Here is a 17,132-nt window from a genome sequence, read left to right on the forward strand (position 1 = left end):
CGATCGCCGTCTAGTGGAAACGTGGCCTTATTGATAACGCTAGACACCCAGACATTCATACTCGTATCTGTCTAATTACATGTTCAGCACCTGCGCGAAATCATTTCTCGCGGTTGTCAGCAACTTTCCCTCCCATTCTAGGCACGTTCAGGCGCAGCCTGTCAAATTAAACTCCTACAAGTGCGTGATTTTGTAGTCACATCGGGCACTTCCGTGCGCGAGTTTCGCACTAAAGCAGGAGACGACGGAGAGCATATAGAGAAGGGTCGCCTTATCTCACGTCGGGAATTTCTGTCTTATTTCACGGTGTTTTTGTCGGGTAATCTCGCCCCGTATCCCTAATGGGTAAACGTGCCTGGTAAACAGTCATGTCAGACATCAGCGGAAACGACTTCGTGACTGTACAACAATTCTACTCCTCTTTTCTCACAACGATTCCCTTAATTCTTTTGCTTTCCACTACACGGCGATCTTGCTGCGATCTTGCTGGGATCTAAATTGGACTTGTGTAACCCTTGATTTCATGATTGTAATACCATGGACAATGTAAAAGTGTGAATTAAAAAACAATTTAAAAAAATGTCAAATTTTAGGTCGCAGTGATGTCGCCGTCCTAGTGGAATGGGGGTGCTACATCTATGATCATGGCGTCAGCATTAATAAGATTGAGGGTGTTTATTTGAGTTACTTCGTGAAGTTGTAACATAAACAGTTTTATCATTGGACTGCCTTTATTAAGGTTTTATTATTGGATTTCTAAGGATTTGGAATGCTTTATTATTGCCCAGTCCCTTTTGTAGATATCATTGGAAAGTTCATGCACACGGCTAACAATAAAGTGAACCTGAGTGGCACTTATCCCAACCATGTCTGTCGCTATTCACTGATTCAAAGCGCATTTTGACAGCATGACATACAGACAGACATGTACACTAAGGCTCCCTTATTCATATTCCAGACTACCGTGTACAAAATCAGCAATATAGCTACAGGGAGCGGCGGTCACGACAGCGCATTTGGCCTTCCTATCCACCTATTGATCTGAGAGAGGTCTCGAGTTCGGTGTGATCCTCAGAGGCGACAGAAGGTCGGAACCTCACGCCCGTGTGCGCGATCCCTGCCCTGCTGGGGAAACCTTTCCATTTGGTGAAGAAACCGCGTTAAGTCTCAACTTTGGACGGCTGCATTTCTGCCGGCTTCGACACATAACGTATTTATGTTGTCTGGAAGTATGACTTGGCTGTAGGGGCTGTTCATCAACTTAAGCTGAGAATATTGCAGTGTCAGCCAGCTTGTATTCTATTGCATAAACAGGCTACGATATGGGCTCTCGTAGTAGTTTTCTTCTTATCGAGCTGAGTGAAAATGACATTTTAAGCTGATACTGCAGCAATTGCAAAGTAGTTACAAACATCTATTTCTACAACACCACATGCGTGTATTTTTGGAAAAAGGATCTAGTAGAGTTTGGTTTCTATTGACGCAGTTTGGTCTCTACTGACGTTTGATCTCACGCAAGTTAATCAAATTAATGCTTCCCTTGAAAGGTACTTTTGTCACCTAAGTTGTTTCATAACTGTACCTAAGTAACCTAAAATAGAACAGAATGATTAGGAAAGGTCTGGGATGTGCCGTCAGGTCTGGAATGTGCGTCTGTGATATCAGTTTGAAGAGTCCCCTATTTATCTTTTGTCGTTGAATATGGTCGGTATTTTCTTTCACACATCTGGCTGTATGGAATTATCGCTATCGTGACACCTGCGTGACACTTGTTAAAGGTAACAACAACTCTATCGTGACACCTGTATGACACCTGTTAGAGGTAACAACAACTCTATCGTGACACCAGTGTGACACCTGTTAGAGGTAACAACAACTCTATCGTGACACCTGTGTGACACCTGTTAGAGGAAACAGCTCTCCTGTGTGACACCTGCACACGGGAAACAGATCACTCTCGTTCTGTCCGTATGTTCCTCTGCCTTCCCTGTCGAAGCCGGCCATAAGTAATGAATGGTGCAACGATGGGATGGTCCGGCCCTGGTCAGAAATCCTTCAACACATGCAACAGAATAACGTGGGGCAATGCAATATTGTTTGCATCCTTTTCATGGTATTGACTTACTTGAACGCATAGAATGTTTATGCACGCGATTCAAGCAATAGATTGAACATGAATACAATACTTGTACAATATAGGTCTGGCTTGTATTTCTGCAATGTCTTTTGATCTATGCTGGTTCATTCAAAGCACATTTGTGCGCCTTGATGTATCGACAGTCAGACGTGCTCGCTAATTTGTATTTGAAAATACCGTGCAAAAAAGCAGCAATTCAGCGCGTTCTGATTAGTTGTTCGTGTTTTAATCATCGCTACAATTTCCTGTGAGGACATTATTGCTATTGCCGTCTATATTTGGGAAGTGTTGACGGTTCATTTTATTTTACATTTGGGAGCACGTGCAACTTTTAATGGACTCCTGCTGAGTCAAGCGGTGATTCACCACCCACCCACTCAATTCAAGTATTGAAAGCAAAGTTTCTTTCCTTTCTCTGGGAATTTAAACTTTCGACAGCTAAATCCTTGCTGACTTGCAATTTCAGGATATTGTCTTGTTGTCAGATTCGTTCGTGTTCACAAGAATTCGAATTCTACTTCAACCTAGTATTCTAATTGCGCGGGTTTCATTACAGTAGCAGGATCCCAGGTTGATGTTTGGTGTTGTGATCTAAGTAGTTTATACCTTCAAATTAGTCTTCAATCTCTTCATATAGAAAACAGTAAGAATAGTAATGTACAAGGATACTAATTTGAATCAAACAATAACATAGTCCCCTAGATTTCAACGCAAAGTCAAAATTAGTTCCCTGATACTGATAGAGTCCATTCCAAGACACCATGCGGATGTTTGTTGCCATTGTTTAGAATTGATTTTAAAGTTTTGTAATTATATGTCTAGGACATTTGATACTTCAGAAATATTTTTAACACTGTTTCAACTTTATAAATATTTCCCTGGTCCTGTAAAACTTTGGAAATATTCATGGTGTGGAATTGGATACTTCTAATGGTTTCTAAATAATGATAACAGCATTCTACCATTATTTACCATTTTCTACCATTTTTTGTAAATGGTTCGGTGGGCTGGGAAGATAGCAATTCACACATCCTTGCAAAGTATGGTTGGGTGCCATGCAACAATGGCCCACCACAAAGGATCCACCAGTGCCCAGCTGTGAAATCTAAAAATATACAGATGCAACAATAGGGCTTACTTTTATGAGGGCAATAAACTAATTTTACCATTTGGCCAGGTTTACCATTTTTTGTAAATATTTGTAAATGTGAAATAATCACAGAGAGGTTTCACAATTATTCTAAATAAAGATATTTTTGTACAGTTACTTTCAAAATGTTTCTAAAATATTCAAAGAAATTCAAATAAATGAGTATTTTCTTAGTCAATTTTTTGAAAATAATTTAATTATTGTGGCTCAGATATTCTTTTATTCAAAACAATTCAGACTAATTATAAATATCGCCTAAAAACCCTCATGGTGTCTTGGAATGGACTCTAGAACAAGAATATGTACGCACACACGCGTCTCATATTTTGTGTTTTAGATGTACAAATCTACACGCTTTGTTTTTGTAAATTTTAGTTATGAATTGTTATTACTTTAATTCATAGTACAAGACGCTCACAGGTGTCTACGGAAATCGTGAATTAAGCGTGTACAACATTAATACATACTCAACGGATCTAGTACGTACATGACACTAGAAGAGAATTTCTAGCAAATCTTGTGCAAAAAAGGCAACGTTATCTAGAAAATAGTTCTTTTCAAAGTTATTGTTGTGCTAAAATCACCCGTTATCCGCCCCCTAAACAAGTCCTTTTCAAGTGACGTCAATTTTGCGTGCGAGCTAACATTCGGAGACCGCTACCTGCGGTGTCAAGTTACAATGGCGACGATCTCCAGTCTTTAGTCTCACCGTGAACAGGTTTATGCCATGACGTCAACTTCGTCAAAGCAAAATGCAATAAAATATATATACTACTACATGTATTAGTAGCATTTTAGTTCTTTTTGGAATTTGTGGTCCAGATTAAGCTCACTATGAAGCATGCATTTGTTGAATAAACCAATCGGAAATAAACAGACAACAGCTTATAGCAGATACTAGTCTTGTTTGCATTTCCACCTACATGTATGCAGTGTATCCGGTATATCCGATTACAATATCAAAATTTTCTCTCAATGTTGACGAAATGCATTCCTGTTCTATGACGTGCAAGTTTTCTTATGTAATTCTTACGTCACCAACGGTCTGGTATTACTTTCAGCACAAAACAGCGGAGATATTTACAGATATCATTTTTGAGTGCTCGACTATCATGATGTAAGGCTTGTTGAATTCTTGCCAAAATTCATGTGAATTCTTGACAGATATCATATATATTGCTGATGATAATGACTTTCCTCTGTTACTGCCGTTGATTGTGTTTTAAGATGTAAACATGCAAAATGTTTTGTATCATTGAATGTATATAGCTGTGTGGAAATACTTGGAGTAACTGGAATAGAGTATTGTATGGCTGTATGTTGAGAGGCTTCATTGTCATTTCAAAATGTGATACGTGTACATTCTTTACCACATGCCAACGGGTGTTTTCACAGCTGATTTGCATCTAAAGATCAGAGGATCTGTAAAGAATTCCTACCTGGACCGAATCCCTCCATTTCTATCGGAACATTGGGCACTTACATAATACATATTATATAGCGTTTCTTCATGCATCTCGGTCCACCGCAAAGGCTTTTCGTTTCGTTCCATTCGTGGCCCCTTTTCGCAGAACTACATCTGCAGCTTACTGCTGTGTTGTATGAAAACGATCACCAGCCATCGTCATAATGTTTATAACTAACATACAACTGTCTGACCGTTTCAGGGCGTTTAAGAAAGACACGGACGAGAAGGGGCTGGTGACGCATGATGAGGCCCAGGCTCAGCACGAGGAGGACCACCCGGAGCTGGCCGCCCTGCCGCCGGGGGAGGACGAGAAGCGGCCCGGCCTCTGCGACCGGACTCCCTGCGCCAACTTAACGAAACGATATCAGGTACACTACTTATTATAATAACTTGATATACCACAAGAAAAACATGCAAAACATAATACAAAGGTGTTGTGTTTACGTAAAATGAACGTATACATTTGTTTCCAACGAAACAATACACGAAGAGTTTTTTTATCTGTACATTTTGTCTTATGATTGTGCATGTTTCTTTTGATCTGTTATCTATACGTATGTATATATCTGCGACCGGACTCCCTGCGCCAACTTAACGAAACGCTATCAGGTACATCTGTGCAGATTAGTCGTCCAGGATGTAGTTGAAACATGCAGTTAAATCAATTCTTATTGCTGGATACATATGTATAAAATTTAATTATTTATTTATTTACATCAGGTACAATACTGAAATTTGAAAGACACGCAAAACACAATGCAGTGGTGTTCTGTTAACGTAAAATGAACTTTGTTTCAAACGAACCAATATGAGGATTTGTTCTCAAGTCTTTAGTTTTTTATCTGTACATTTGTGTTATGATATACAATGTACATATGTCTGTATCGTATGTGTATGTTTTATTGTTCGAACTTCAAAACCCTTGAGGACTATTCCTAAATAGGGCTAAAGGATATAGTAATAAAGGTATGAAGTAGATGCTTTTGAATAGTTCGCGTTGACCACGGAAACAAGAATGCAATACAACAGTGTGAACGTAAATGCCTTTTGTCTGATTCCAAACCGTGGTTTAAATTCACCATGCATTGTATCTTTCGAAAAGAATCACTATGATGGAATTTTCCTCGGTACATTAAACATGTATGTGTTGCATATATCATTCTTGTTCCGATTAATGTAGACGATTCTGTAAGCCAGGATAAGGTGTAAAAGCTGAACGCAGAAGAAGATTGTTCACCATTGCAAGTGCGCATGTTCAGTGCCATGAATTGTGGGTAATACTAGTATGTGAAAGGTGAAGACCCCTGAGACATAAACAAAATACGCACGGACATTTCAAACAAAATCGAGACAATGATCGAGAAAATAACTGTTTACAAGTTAGGGGCCTTTACCTTAGACCCACACTCTCTGTCGTTGCACATGTGTTATGTGGAATGGTGACCGCACTCTTTCATTTTCTCAAGCTAATTGCAGCAGTAAATCCGACAAATAAGAACATTTTAGGTACAATTCTGTCCACAATTAATATTCGCCTGTCGTGATGTCTTTTTTATTTCACTCCACAGATCGCAATTCTGTCGTGTATTGGGTTCATAATTTCGTTCGGGATTCGTTGTAACATGGGCGTGGCAGTGGTGGACATGACCAATAACGTCACAGTGCACGTGGGAGAAGGGGAGAAGCCGCACATCCAGGTGAGGGTGACCTCTGACCTCGTCGCCATCTTGGTTTGGGCAGCCATCTTAGTTTATGATCAGAAAAACGATTCAGTGCCCTAAATTCTAGCTATAGCTGTCCAAAACATATTCTTTGTCACTGAAATTGTTGGTGTAATAAAATCTTTTTTATATAAAAACTTCATGATATATATTGCTGATATATGGAAGTGTGTTTGAACCAAACTATGTAATAATGTTTAATTTTCCAGTAAAAATAACACATGCAGTTTTGGAGAAACCTTGTAGAGGGAAAGTATTAAACGTCATAGTGAAAATATTTCTATACAACGATAAGAAGAAAAAATTACAATTTACAATTGAATCAACAAATCAGGCTATGTTTATATCTCATATTCAAGTGTGACCCGACACATTGAAGTACAATTTTGTTTAGTGCACCTGTAGATAAAGTTCTTTGTTGTGTGTAATATTTCACATTGTGCTACAGTGTAGAAAGCTATGATAGATCCGTCCTAATTTGTACCTATGTAACATACGCGGTATCACCTTGTTCTCCCCTCCAGAGGGCCGAGTTCCACTGGACACCTGAAGCCATCGGCATCATCCACGGCTCCTTCTTCTGGGGATACATCGTCACTCAGATTCCTGGTGGTTACCTAGCGACCAGGTTTCCCGCCAACAGGTAGGACCCGTTGCTAAGCAACGCCGCCATGCTCGTATGAACATGTTAAGCCATGTGTCGTCCCTTCTTGTTTACGATTGGAATTATCGTCTTTAGTCAGAAGATACTTATGTCACACCGCGAGGCAAGAAAGCAGACTGCTTCTATTGGCAGGCCAAAGATCCCCTTTCCACTAGACGGCGATCGCGCTGCGCTCTAACTGCGACCTAAATAGAATATGTGAAACCTTCCATTTTCACTAAGTATATTATACAAAACGTAAAAGTATGACTGAAAGGACAACAAAACACAAAAAGTGTAAAAGGATTCGTCTCTTTTCTAAATAATTCGTTGAGCGATATGTCAAATTTTAGGTCGCAGAGAGATCGCGACGAGAGCGCCATCCTAGTAGAAAGGGGGTATAAGATACTTATGTCAGACCGCGAGGCAAGAAAGCAGACTGCCCTAATGCTTCCATTGGCAGGCCGAACCATGTCTTCCAGGACCAGGTCGTCCTTGCCGAACTATGGACACCGTTACTCATGACACGAAGTGACCTAAAACTGCCACTTCAAGCCGGGGGACAGTTGTAAAAATCAGAGTGACGCATGACATGCTTCTCCGTGGATGACACATCACTGCAGTGCGATGGGTTAGATTTTTAAACTAGCCGGTATGAAAGCAGCAAGCTTAACAATAGTGCAGTCTATAAAGTTTTGTCTTAGTTCATCATACGAATGATTTGGAGGTTCCTTAATATCTTTAATTCAACAATTTTTTAACTAGCCGGAATGAAAGCAGCAGGCATACTAACAATGTATTTTATCAAGTACTTTTCTTTAAAAAAACATGGGAGTTGATTGTTTTATATCTTTAAATAGATTTTTTTTACTTATCGGAATTATGAAAGCAGCAGACGTGATGTTGATTAATGTTTTCTATTAATATTTTTCTTTAGGAATCATAAAAAAATAATACATGTAATTTCTCATGTTGGCAGATGTCATTGTTGCGACATAATGTTGTTGTGAAAAACAGTCTGGCGACATCTAAAACCTTTTGTGATTATGCTGTCATATCTATGAACAAAGACATGGCGGTAGTTCTGAAGGAACAAAGAAAATCGTTCATTTGTTCGATATAAAAGTGTATAGTCTAGAACAGAAACGTTCCATATTTATTGCGCATATGCATAACTGAGTTTTCAAATTGAGTTGAGATAGACAAAAGAAATGCACCACACGGCAGTAATCTTTTATTACAGACAAAATTCATCGAGTTTTCCTTCTTTTCATCGAATTTTTCCATATTTTTCCGTTTGAAATATGGCAAAATATCGATTTCAAAGATTCTGTCCCCAGTTTCATTACTAGGCCACATACAAAAATGATTTTTCTACTGTTTTATCAGATTGTATGAAAGGCAGCGGGTGTTCACGGATAGCGCAGAAGTTAAAGAAGACAGCAATTTGCTAAATGTATCTCGGTCTACAATAATATTTTCTACATTCAGTTTGGTCCTAATTTACGTGACTATTTTGTACATTACATATGTAGTTTGATATATCTAACGCTACTCCTATAGTGCTAACCCTTGACGTTTTTTAAGATACACGACAATGAACGATAAGAGCAAGATATTCTGCATTTGTGAGCTGCTAAAAATCACCTGTATCAAGCCATCAACATCTCACTCAGTTGGTCCAATCTGGAGGACTCCAGTGGATAGTTTTACGTTGTATAACGTGGTAATATTGACGTGGGTGTGGCGGGTCATTGGCCACGAGGGGCCACACTACAGGATGTGTGCACCAGTTCTCGATATGGACTCAATTAGCATTTGGGGAGCAGCAGCAGCCTTTTGTGTGCAGTGGCGGAGAGACGGGACGTCCCCTTCGGGAATTCGACGGGAAATTATGCTCGTAACAAATCATCGTTAATTTGCTCGAAGTTTATTTTTCAACCTTCATTAGCAAAACATGGTGGTGGTACACCCAAGTCGTTGACTAATTTTCATGCCGCCATCATAACGAAATAAAATACATAAATGTACAACAAGAAGGCCAATTCATACAAATATTCAGAGCAACGAAATTAACAAAGCTGCTCAAAGTTCAATACGAAATTCAACGGTTGGATTTTCAAAAGAGAGCAAACGAACGCTTCGTCTTCCTGACCAGAGGAAGATCCGTGAAATATGCATGTATATTTTTGTAACCGTAGGATTTGAGTTTTTATTCCGCTTTAATGTCAAGCTCAGCGGAGAGAAATTCTGCGGCACTTTTGATGAATGATTCAAGGCCGCGGCAATATTCCTTCTTCCGGAGAAGTCGGCCTGTCGGCGATATTAAAACCGAACGGATTCAGCGAGTTTGACGCCTCAATCTATCATCGCTGGTCCTGAGTACGCACAGGTCTGACAAGAAAACTCCCGCCGGCTGGAAATTTGCGGGCGTTTTGATGTGGGAGATAGCAAGAGTTATACTCCCCTCCGACTGGGATATTCTCTGAAATCCGCAATAGATTTGTCTCTGCCAATATTGCAGTGATCTGGAGATTAAAGCTACCGTCATGTGCAGACAGTTACTCTTTCACGTGACGTCTGAAGAACTGCTGAGGACCAGATCTTGCACAAAGTTTTATACCATCAATCCGTTGGTGTTGTCGCATGTTGTGCTGTTCGGCGTGCCGTTGTGTTATGTTGTTATGCTGGGCGATGTGGCGTGGAGTTTTGTGTCTCACTGCACTTGGGGCACCGGGTACGGCACTGCGGGGTTCGGGAGATTACTCAACGAATTTCAGAGATAAAGAACGAATTTTCTTTACGTTTTGTGTCTTCTAAGTCATACTTTTACGTATTGCGCAATTTTTAAATTATAAAAAATCAGTGAAAATAACACAACGGTGAACGAACTCCGCAGTGTCGCATGTGCCCCAAGTGCAGTGAGATACCACCTTAACTGGACTGCGGCAAGTTGGTGGCGTTGATGCGTTCTAGATTGAATTTGTGTTACCCTTTGACTTTATGATATGGAACATCATGCAAAACATCATGTATGACTGAAAGACAGCAAAACACACAAAGATGAGAAATATTCGTTTTTATCGATGAAACTCGTTGAGTGCTCTGTCAAAAAAAGCTCCAAGATTCCAATATAGCATTTTGCGATAGCTTACCCCCAAAAATTGTTACGTAAGAAGTAATCTAAAAGTCGTGATATTGAAGCTTTTCAAAGAGATTGGCGCGGTGTTCTCACTTGACCTGGCTGGCAGGAGAAGGTAAGACCGGGTCTGCGGAAAGTACGAGCCGAATTTCCCCTAAGTCCGGATAACCCCGCGATATTTCACCCTCTCCAAACTACCCAACAACGCGCCAATAATCGGTACCATCACCTTTTGATCCCCGCCGTCCAACAAAAGCCCCATAAATCGAGTTAATGGATCCTGGGCAGCGATGCGGCGGCCGAGCGCGCCCCTGCCCCAGCCCTCTTCTGGCTGACTGACCGACGCACAGACCCGCCCCCGCACAGGCGAGCTGACGGTTAGGTTACATGATAGAGTGGGCTGGACCGTTAGAAGTTCTTTCAGAACTTTCGAAACTTTTATACTCTCCTAGTAGAGGTTTAGGGGAAGATTGTGATTCCACTGATTTGCTCCAATTATGACCATCGCTGTAAGAAAACGGCACAATTAAACAAAAGCTCACAATCTTCCCATGTAACCTCTACTTGGAGAGTATAGAGATTTTGAGATCATCACACAAAGTTTCTGATGAGGGCATGGTAAAACGTGCGAGAAAAAAGAACGAAAGCTTACAAGATCCATTTCTTCAGCCTCAAGCTAGACAGCTTTGTGTAATCACTACCTCAGGAGAACGGATTCCAACTTCGGCTCATCATCAATATCACTATGTTCGTATCCCTTCTCTTGTAATGGTCGAAGTGCATTGAAAGGAATGAAGATACTGCGGCTGTGGTTAGTGCGCATTGTGAAGTTGAAAGTTAGCTGCACCTTTGGGGTAATTGATCGCAAGTACAACGCACCGGTGTAAAAATGTATAAATAGCACAAACTGATTATCGACTTGGTGACCAGGATTTCTTTCTCCCTTAACAGTTATTTAGATTCTAACACATGCATTTTGTCTTGTATCCTCCCCTGTCGAAGTAAAGCTAACGTTCTAAGTCATACCACAATATCAACCAGGGCGATCGAAGAGCTTTCCACGAACTGTCAAACATACTGTCGTTATTATCGCGGATACTGATTTTGACCCGAGAAGTGCCTAAGCCGATAAGCACACGATTTGTTGCCTGGATTTCCTGGAAGAAAAACTCATTTTAGACATTTCTCATTTTGGTTACCGCTTCCGGCGATAAAGGTTTCATTGTGAGCGAAAAGTTGATAAGTATCTCGTTGAAGAAGACTAGTCTGACGTCACAAGAACGAGTTAAATAATGCCCTCGTTCAAGTGTTATGCCGAAGGTCCCCGTTTCACTAGACGGTGATCGCACTGCAACCTCCCTACGACCTTAACTGTTTTTGCAACCCATAGCTTGGTTTTATAACTGGAATATCATGCAAAATATAGGAGAGACAACAAAACATACAAATCGCTCATTCGCAGCAGGATAGCCGCCCCAGTGGAACGAGGGTGTAAAGATTTTTTGGTTGTGAGACAAAAGGTGATGACTCTAGCGTTAAAAAGGGCTGACGTCACAAGGTTGAGTTCAAATAGTGTCCTTATGCGATGGTGACGGCTAAATGTACGCACTTTATAAGTTAAGTACGACCGACGTCCAACGCTAGACTGATCTTCATCAACTTTGACCATCGAAGAGGAAATAAACAAGGCCATTAACAGAATAACCTGTGCCAAAGAACAGAAATAGAACTATGATTATTTCATGAAGGTCACATCGGAGGTCAGTAATGCGATGTGGCTGACGTCATGTTGCCCGGGAACCCAATAATCGCATCAACCAATCAGCGGCTTCCGATTGTGGTTCGAATTCCAGACTCGGAAGGCTCGTTGAATGGGGCCTCCGATGGGAAAATTCTTTACTACGCTCGTACTAAAGTTGTATCTTTTTCACCCATAACGTTAGATGTTTCTTGTTTTGTTGGCTAACTCTACTTCTGCAGTGTTATTTTAAACTGGCTTGATATCGATTACTAGAAGTTCAACTATGATTTCGTTCCAGGAATACTTACTCTTATTTTGGACTTCACCGCTTTTGCACTTACTAAAGTATGTCAGTGGTCAACACTCAGTGGTATTCCCTTTAAACTTAGACTGACAAACAATAATACGGCTAACTTCCAAAGATTAATTAACAAAGATCATCAAATCAACAGTCACACACATTCAAATGTCCCGATGCGGCCGCCGCTTAAGGTGTTATCTAACTGCACTTGTGAAACCGGTTGGGCACTGCGGTGTTGGAAAGATATCCAACGAATTTCAGAGATAAAGAACGAATTTTCTTACGTTTGGTGTATTTTGTTGTCTTTAAAATCATACTTTTACGTATAACGTAATATCTATATTATAAACAATCGGCAAAAATTCCACTCAGTGCCGCAGTGAATGTCAGAATGAACCGCGCAGTGCTGCAAAAGGGGCCCTGCCCTGGCTCTCATATTCCCGACGGCGCCTCCCGCCCGTTCGATTTCCCCCCTCTCATCTCGCTGTGATCTTGGAGAGGAAAATCGAAGCTCCTGCTGACCTGGATCGATGCGCATTTTAAGAGCTCATCACGGGAAATCCTGGAGGACATGGCGGGCAGATCCAGAGCCGTTAGACAACCCGATAAGTTGAAGTTGAAGGCGAAAATGACGCCGAAGACGAAAAAAATCGAGACTTCGATCGTTTTCTGGAATTGTGATTTGGTGTAGATAGCGGTCTGCGTGATTAATTGAGGATTATCGATGGGTGGAAAACACACAGACCCGCTGGCTTAATATGTGTTTCTGGCGCACAGACAATAAAGCTTATATCTGACAATTGCAAGAGCCACACAATATTAGTGGAGTCAAACGGAAGGGTCCTGTCATATCATCGATCATGTACCCCTGGGAAAGGCGTTTTACACGACCTTTCTAATTTCCTCTCTCAGGTGGAAATGAGTATGCCGCTTTGGTTAGAGACGTTCCTCGCGGAAATGTTGTTTAATGATAATAAATGGAGGTCCCGTGTTTGAGGATAGCCACACCTCGCGTGCCATCGGGATGCACACTTCTCCAAGCTGCTTTCGGTATTTTGTAACCTTACTGCTTATAAGGGAAAAATACATTCATATGGTATACAAACATGGTAATCTACAGCAAACAGATATTTTGAACAAGTTTTGCTTTGTTAGAATAATCGGTGCTTTTTATTTATACCGATTTTGTAAGTCATAAAGCCTATACTCGTAGTTCAGGCGTCCCTTGGGATATGGAATTCGAATGAATATCACTGGCAATGTGAAGACTCAAATTATTCAGAAATCTGTTGGTAAGAGTGAAAGTTGGCTTCTTGATACATTGAAGTCTTTAACAATATGGTCATTCTTTCTACTTCCGTGATTTCGATTAATTTGTTCGCTGCATTTGACTTTCTGCCCTCCTATTTCCACCTGAAACCATTTCAGTAGCATGCGACGCTTCTATTTCCATGTAAAGAAACTGTAATGTGACATAATAATTTAGATTAGCAAACGAATTTTTACCATTCCCACCATAATTTTATTCATTCTTGTGAATTATAAGCTTGCATTTGGTGCCCGTCATATTTTTTCCTTTAGACATCTGTGTATATCCTTACTGTTCCCAGCCTGTCCAAGATAGAGAACACTTAAGGTGCACTCTCACCGGACGTGGGGCACGCTTGCGGCATTGCTGGGTTCGGAAGATACTCAACGAATTTCAGGGATAAAGAACGAATTTTCTTACTTGTTGTGTATTTTGTCGTCTTCTTTGTCACACTTTTACATATTACGCAATATCTGAATAAAAAAATCGGAGAAAATAACATAACAGTGACGCAGTGAACGAACCCAGCAATGCCACAAGCGTGCCCCACGTCTGGTGAGAGTGCACCTTAATGGATAAAACCATACTATCAGTGGGATATGTGATGAATCATTTCAGATATCCAAAAGGATAGGAACTAGCCTACACCAGGCCTTCCTACGGGGTCTAAAGATCTCAAAATGTCTCCCCCCAAAAAATCGGAAAATTGGCCAGGGCAGGCAATCCTCGCTATGGTTAGCATTCCCCCTCCGGGGCCAGCCTAACCCTCTGGTAGCTCTTTGGTAACTTATCCTCCCTACAACTGCCAGGGTAGTCAGTCTGATGGAGACCAGATCTGAGCGAGCCTATTGTAGTGGGTGAATGGGGTGGGTGTTTTTAATACGAAGTTCGATGTATTTTTGCTGTTTCCGTTTCCGCAGGATATTCGGTCTGGCCGTCCTGTCCACCGGACTGGTTTCTGACATGAAGTTTATGTATTTCTACTGTTTTCGTTTTCGCTCTGGCCATCCTATCCACAGGGTTTTCGACATGAAGTTTTGATGTATTTCTGGTGTTTTCGTTTCCGCAGGATATTCGGTCTGGCCATCCTGTCCACAGCCTCGCTCAACATGCTCATCCCCGCCGCCGCCAAGGTGCACTACGGATGCGTCATCGCTGTCAGGATACTGCAAGGACTGGTGGAGGTGCGTCACACAACAAACAAACAAACAAACAAATAAACTTGAGGCAAAATATGGGATATTTTGAGATTGAAATAGTATAGCTTTTGAAGTATAATGGGTCTTTTTTGCATATGGGCCTGTGCTTTATTTTTTCTCTCAACATTTACTTGCAATCTTTGCTCGCTAGTATGACATCGCTGTCAGAATAGTGCAAGGGCTGGTGGAGGCGCGTCACACAGCAAACAAACAAACAAACAAGCTTGAGGCAAAATCTGTGGTAATTTTGGGATGAAAACAATGTATGAATTTTGAAGAAAAACGTTGCAAATGGTTCTACTTCGGCTTGCCTGCGCTTTATTTTCTTTTCCAAAATTTGCATGCAATCGTTGCTTGCTACTATGACGGCTCCTTCTTGGTAATAGAAGAAGAATTTTATTTGCTGAAATCATATCAATGAAGCGTAAACATGATACGTTATGGTTGGGCCTCTTTTTACCCAGAAAATTCGAGATATCTTCCAAACCAACTGAGAAGTCTATCTTTCACATATCGCATACAAAAGTACTATTTCATATCTAGATCGAAGACCACCTCAAGTTCATGTCTGTTGTTAGCAAACCAAGAAAAACTCTGCAATGAAGTAACTAATGAAGTAAAACTTAATGAGTCGTTTGAAACCTGCTCAGCTGACGCCGGACCGAAAGGTTCCCTGTCAGACATGCTTACCGTCAGGTTTACCCAGCGGCCTTTTCTCCCTTCAGTGATGACAGATGGGTTTAGCGATGATAAGCTACAACAGAACGCTAAGAACAAATAGTTCGGATAGCGCGTAGGCGGGGGTGTATGGTCTACTCGGTAATAACGCGTTATGGTTGCAGAGAGGAGAGGGGGAAATTGCAGCGCGCCGGCCTCTCGTAATGCTTGATGCTGCTCGAGGGTCGTAAGAAGCCCCCCGTTAATAACTGTTGGGGAGAGACGTGTGAGGAACGTGGGCGCGGCCATCTGTTCGGAAACTAGCTCGTTTGTATGTATGAGGCTGCTGTGTCACGATTCTCATCAGTCACAAGAGTTTTGAGCATTGTCTAAGGGCGCGGTCACACAAGTCGTGCGATCGTCGGACGATTTTGATGCCATAGAATTTCCAAGCAGGCCGTGACATAAACAACCACGACATGCATCCAAAACAGAATGCTGTGTAACAGTTGAACTTTGCAAGAGAAGTAATGATTGTCCTCCAAAATGCCCGAAGTTAGCGACCTATGTGACTTATACACATAAAAAGCTTCAGTGTGCACAAATTATGAACGGGCATTCGGTAGTATCTTATTTCATATATATCAGTATTAGGAATTTTCGGCTACTGCATTAACTCTATCAAATGTTCCTTTTCTTAATTGCAATCACCACACCTGAATTCGTATTCCACTGATAAAAAGCAGGGTATTAAAGGTAGAGATAAACACACACATGCACACACACACACACACACACACACACACACACACACACACACACACACACACACACACACACACACACACACTTCATCCGTTGGCGTCCAGAATGAAAATGAGATGACGCTTTTTGCTCTTAATCTATCTAGTAGGGATGTCCCTGTAGCTTAACTGGTAGTAGTCTCAAAGTTAAGCTTCTGGTTGTAAAAGGGCAATTGTACAGTTTTCCTCGGAAGGGAAATAGAATTAGAGTTCCGTGTCCTCGAAGGGGAAGGGCTAGCAACCAATAATTCACTCGGGTACATAGCTAGTAGCAACTGCACCCTGTAAATATACCCCGTTGTTGAAACAGCAAAGAAACTTGCTACTCTGTATCTGAGCCTTAGGTACTACGTATACACTACACGAACGAATCTGTCTATGGTCTAGCCACGCAAGAATGACGTCCTTTGTAAAACTTGCTTGTTGTTTGACAGCCTGTTCCCGTTGTTATAACTAAGATACACACGTGCCCAACAGCTAGGGACCTTTATGTAACAAGGATATTGAGATATTCATGAACGATAGGAAAGTAATTCGTCACTGTCGGAACAGGTACACTTAGGCAGTACCTCAGCACCATATGTCTGTCACTTTGTATCAATACGCGCCTCTGGCGCCCGCTTATCATCTCCACGTGAGTGTATTAGTCCGCGTACGCAGAAAATAACACGGTCAATTTGTTTTCCATGGACTGCAAACTTAGACAGACGTTCCAGGAAAACGGATTCTTTAGTAATGCTCTTGAAGGGCAATTTTGCAGTTGTTGCCGGAAACTAATGCGGCAATTATGTTCCGTGAAACGGAGATGACTAGCTGCAAGCTGTTCACTACTCATTCATCATTCTATAATTGTCGATGTCA

The 17,132-nt window shown here is 41.2% G+C and overlaps 1 protein-coding gene across 2 annotated transcripts in view; it reads left to right on the plus strand.

Annotated features, from left to right (window-relative positions):
• Window positions 1-17,132, plus strand: part of LOC118413152 (vesicular glutamate transporter 1-like) — a 50,375-nt gene that overhangs the window by 16,846 nt on the left and 16,397 nt on the right. For both annotated transcript variants that reach the window (XM_035816346.1, XM_035816345.1), the window contains 4 exons: window positions 4,955-5,123; window positions 6,324-6,452; window positions 7,001-7,119; window positions 14,682-14,796. In XM_035816346.1, the coding sequence (XP_035672239.1) occupies window positions 4,955-5,123; window positions 6,324-6,452; window positions 7,001-7,119; window positions 14,682-14,796 (532 nt within the window). The remainder of the gene's footprint in view (window positions 1-4,954; window positions 5,124-6,323; window positions 6,453-7,000; window positions 7,120-14,681; window positions 14,797-17,132) is intronic.

The sequence above is a fragment of the Branchiostoma floridae genome, chromosome 4 (genome assembly GCF_000003815.2).
Source record: "Branchiostoma floridae strain S238N-H82 chromosome 4, Bfl_VNyyK, whole genome shotgun sequence".
In the NCBI taxonomy this organism is placed as follows: domain Eukaryota; kingdom Metazoa; phylum Chordata; class Leptocardii; order Amphioxiformes; family Branchiostomatidae; genus Branchiostoma; species Branchiostoma floridae.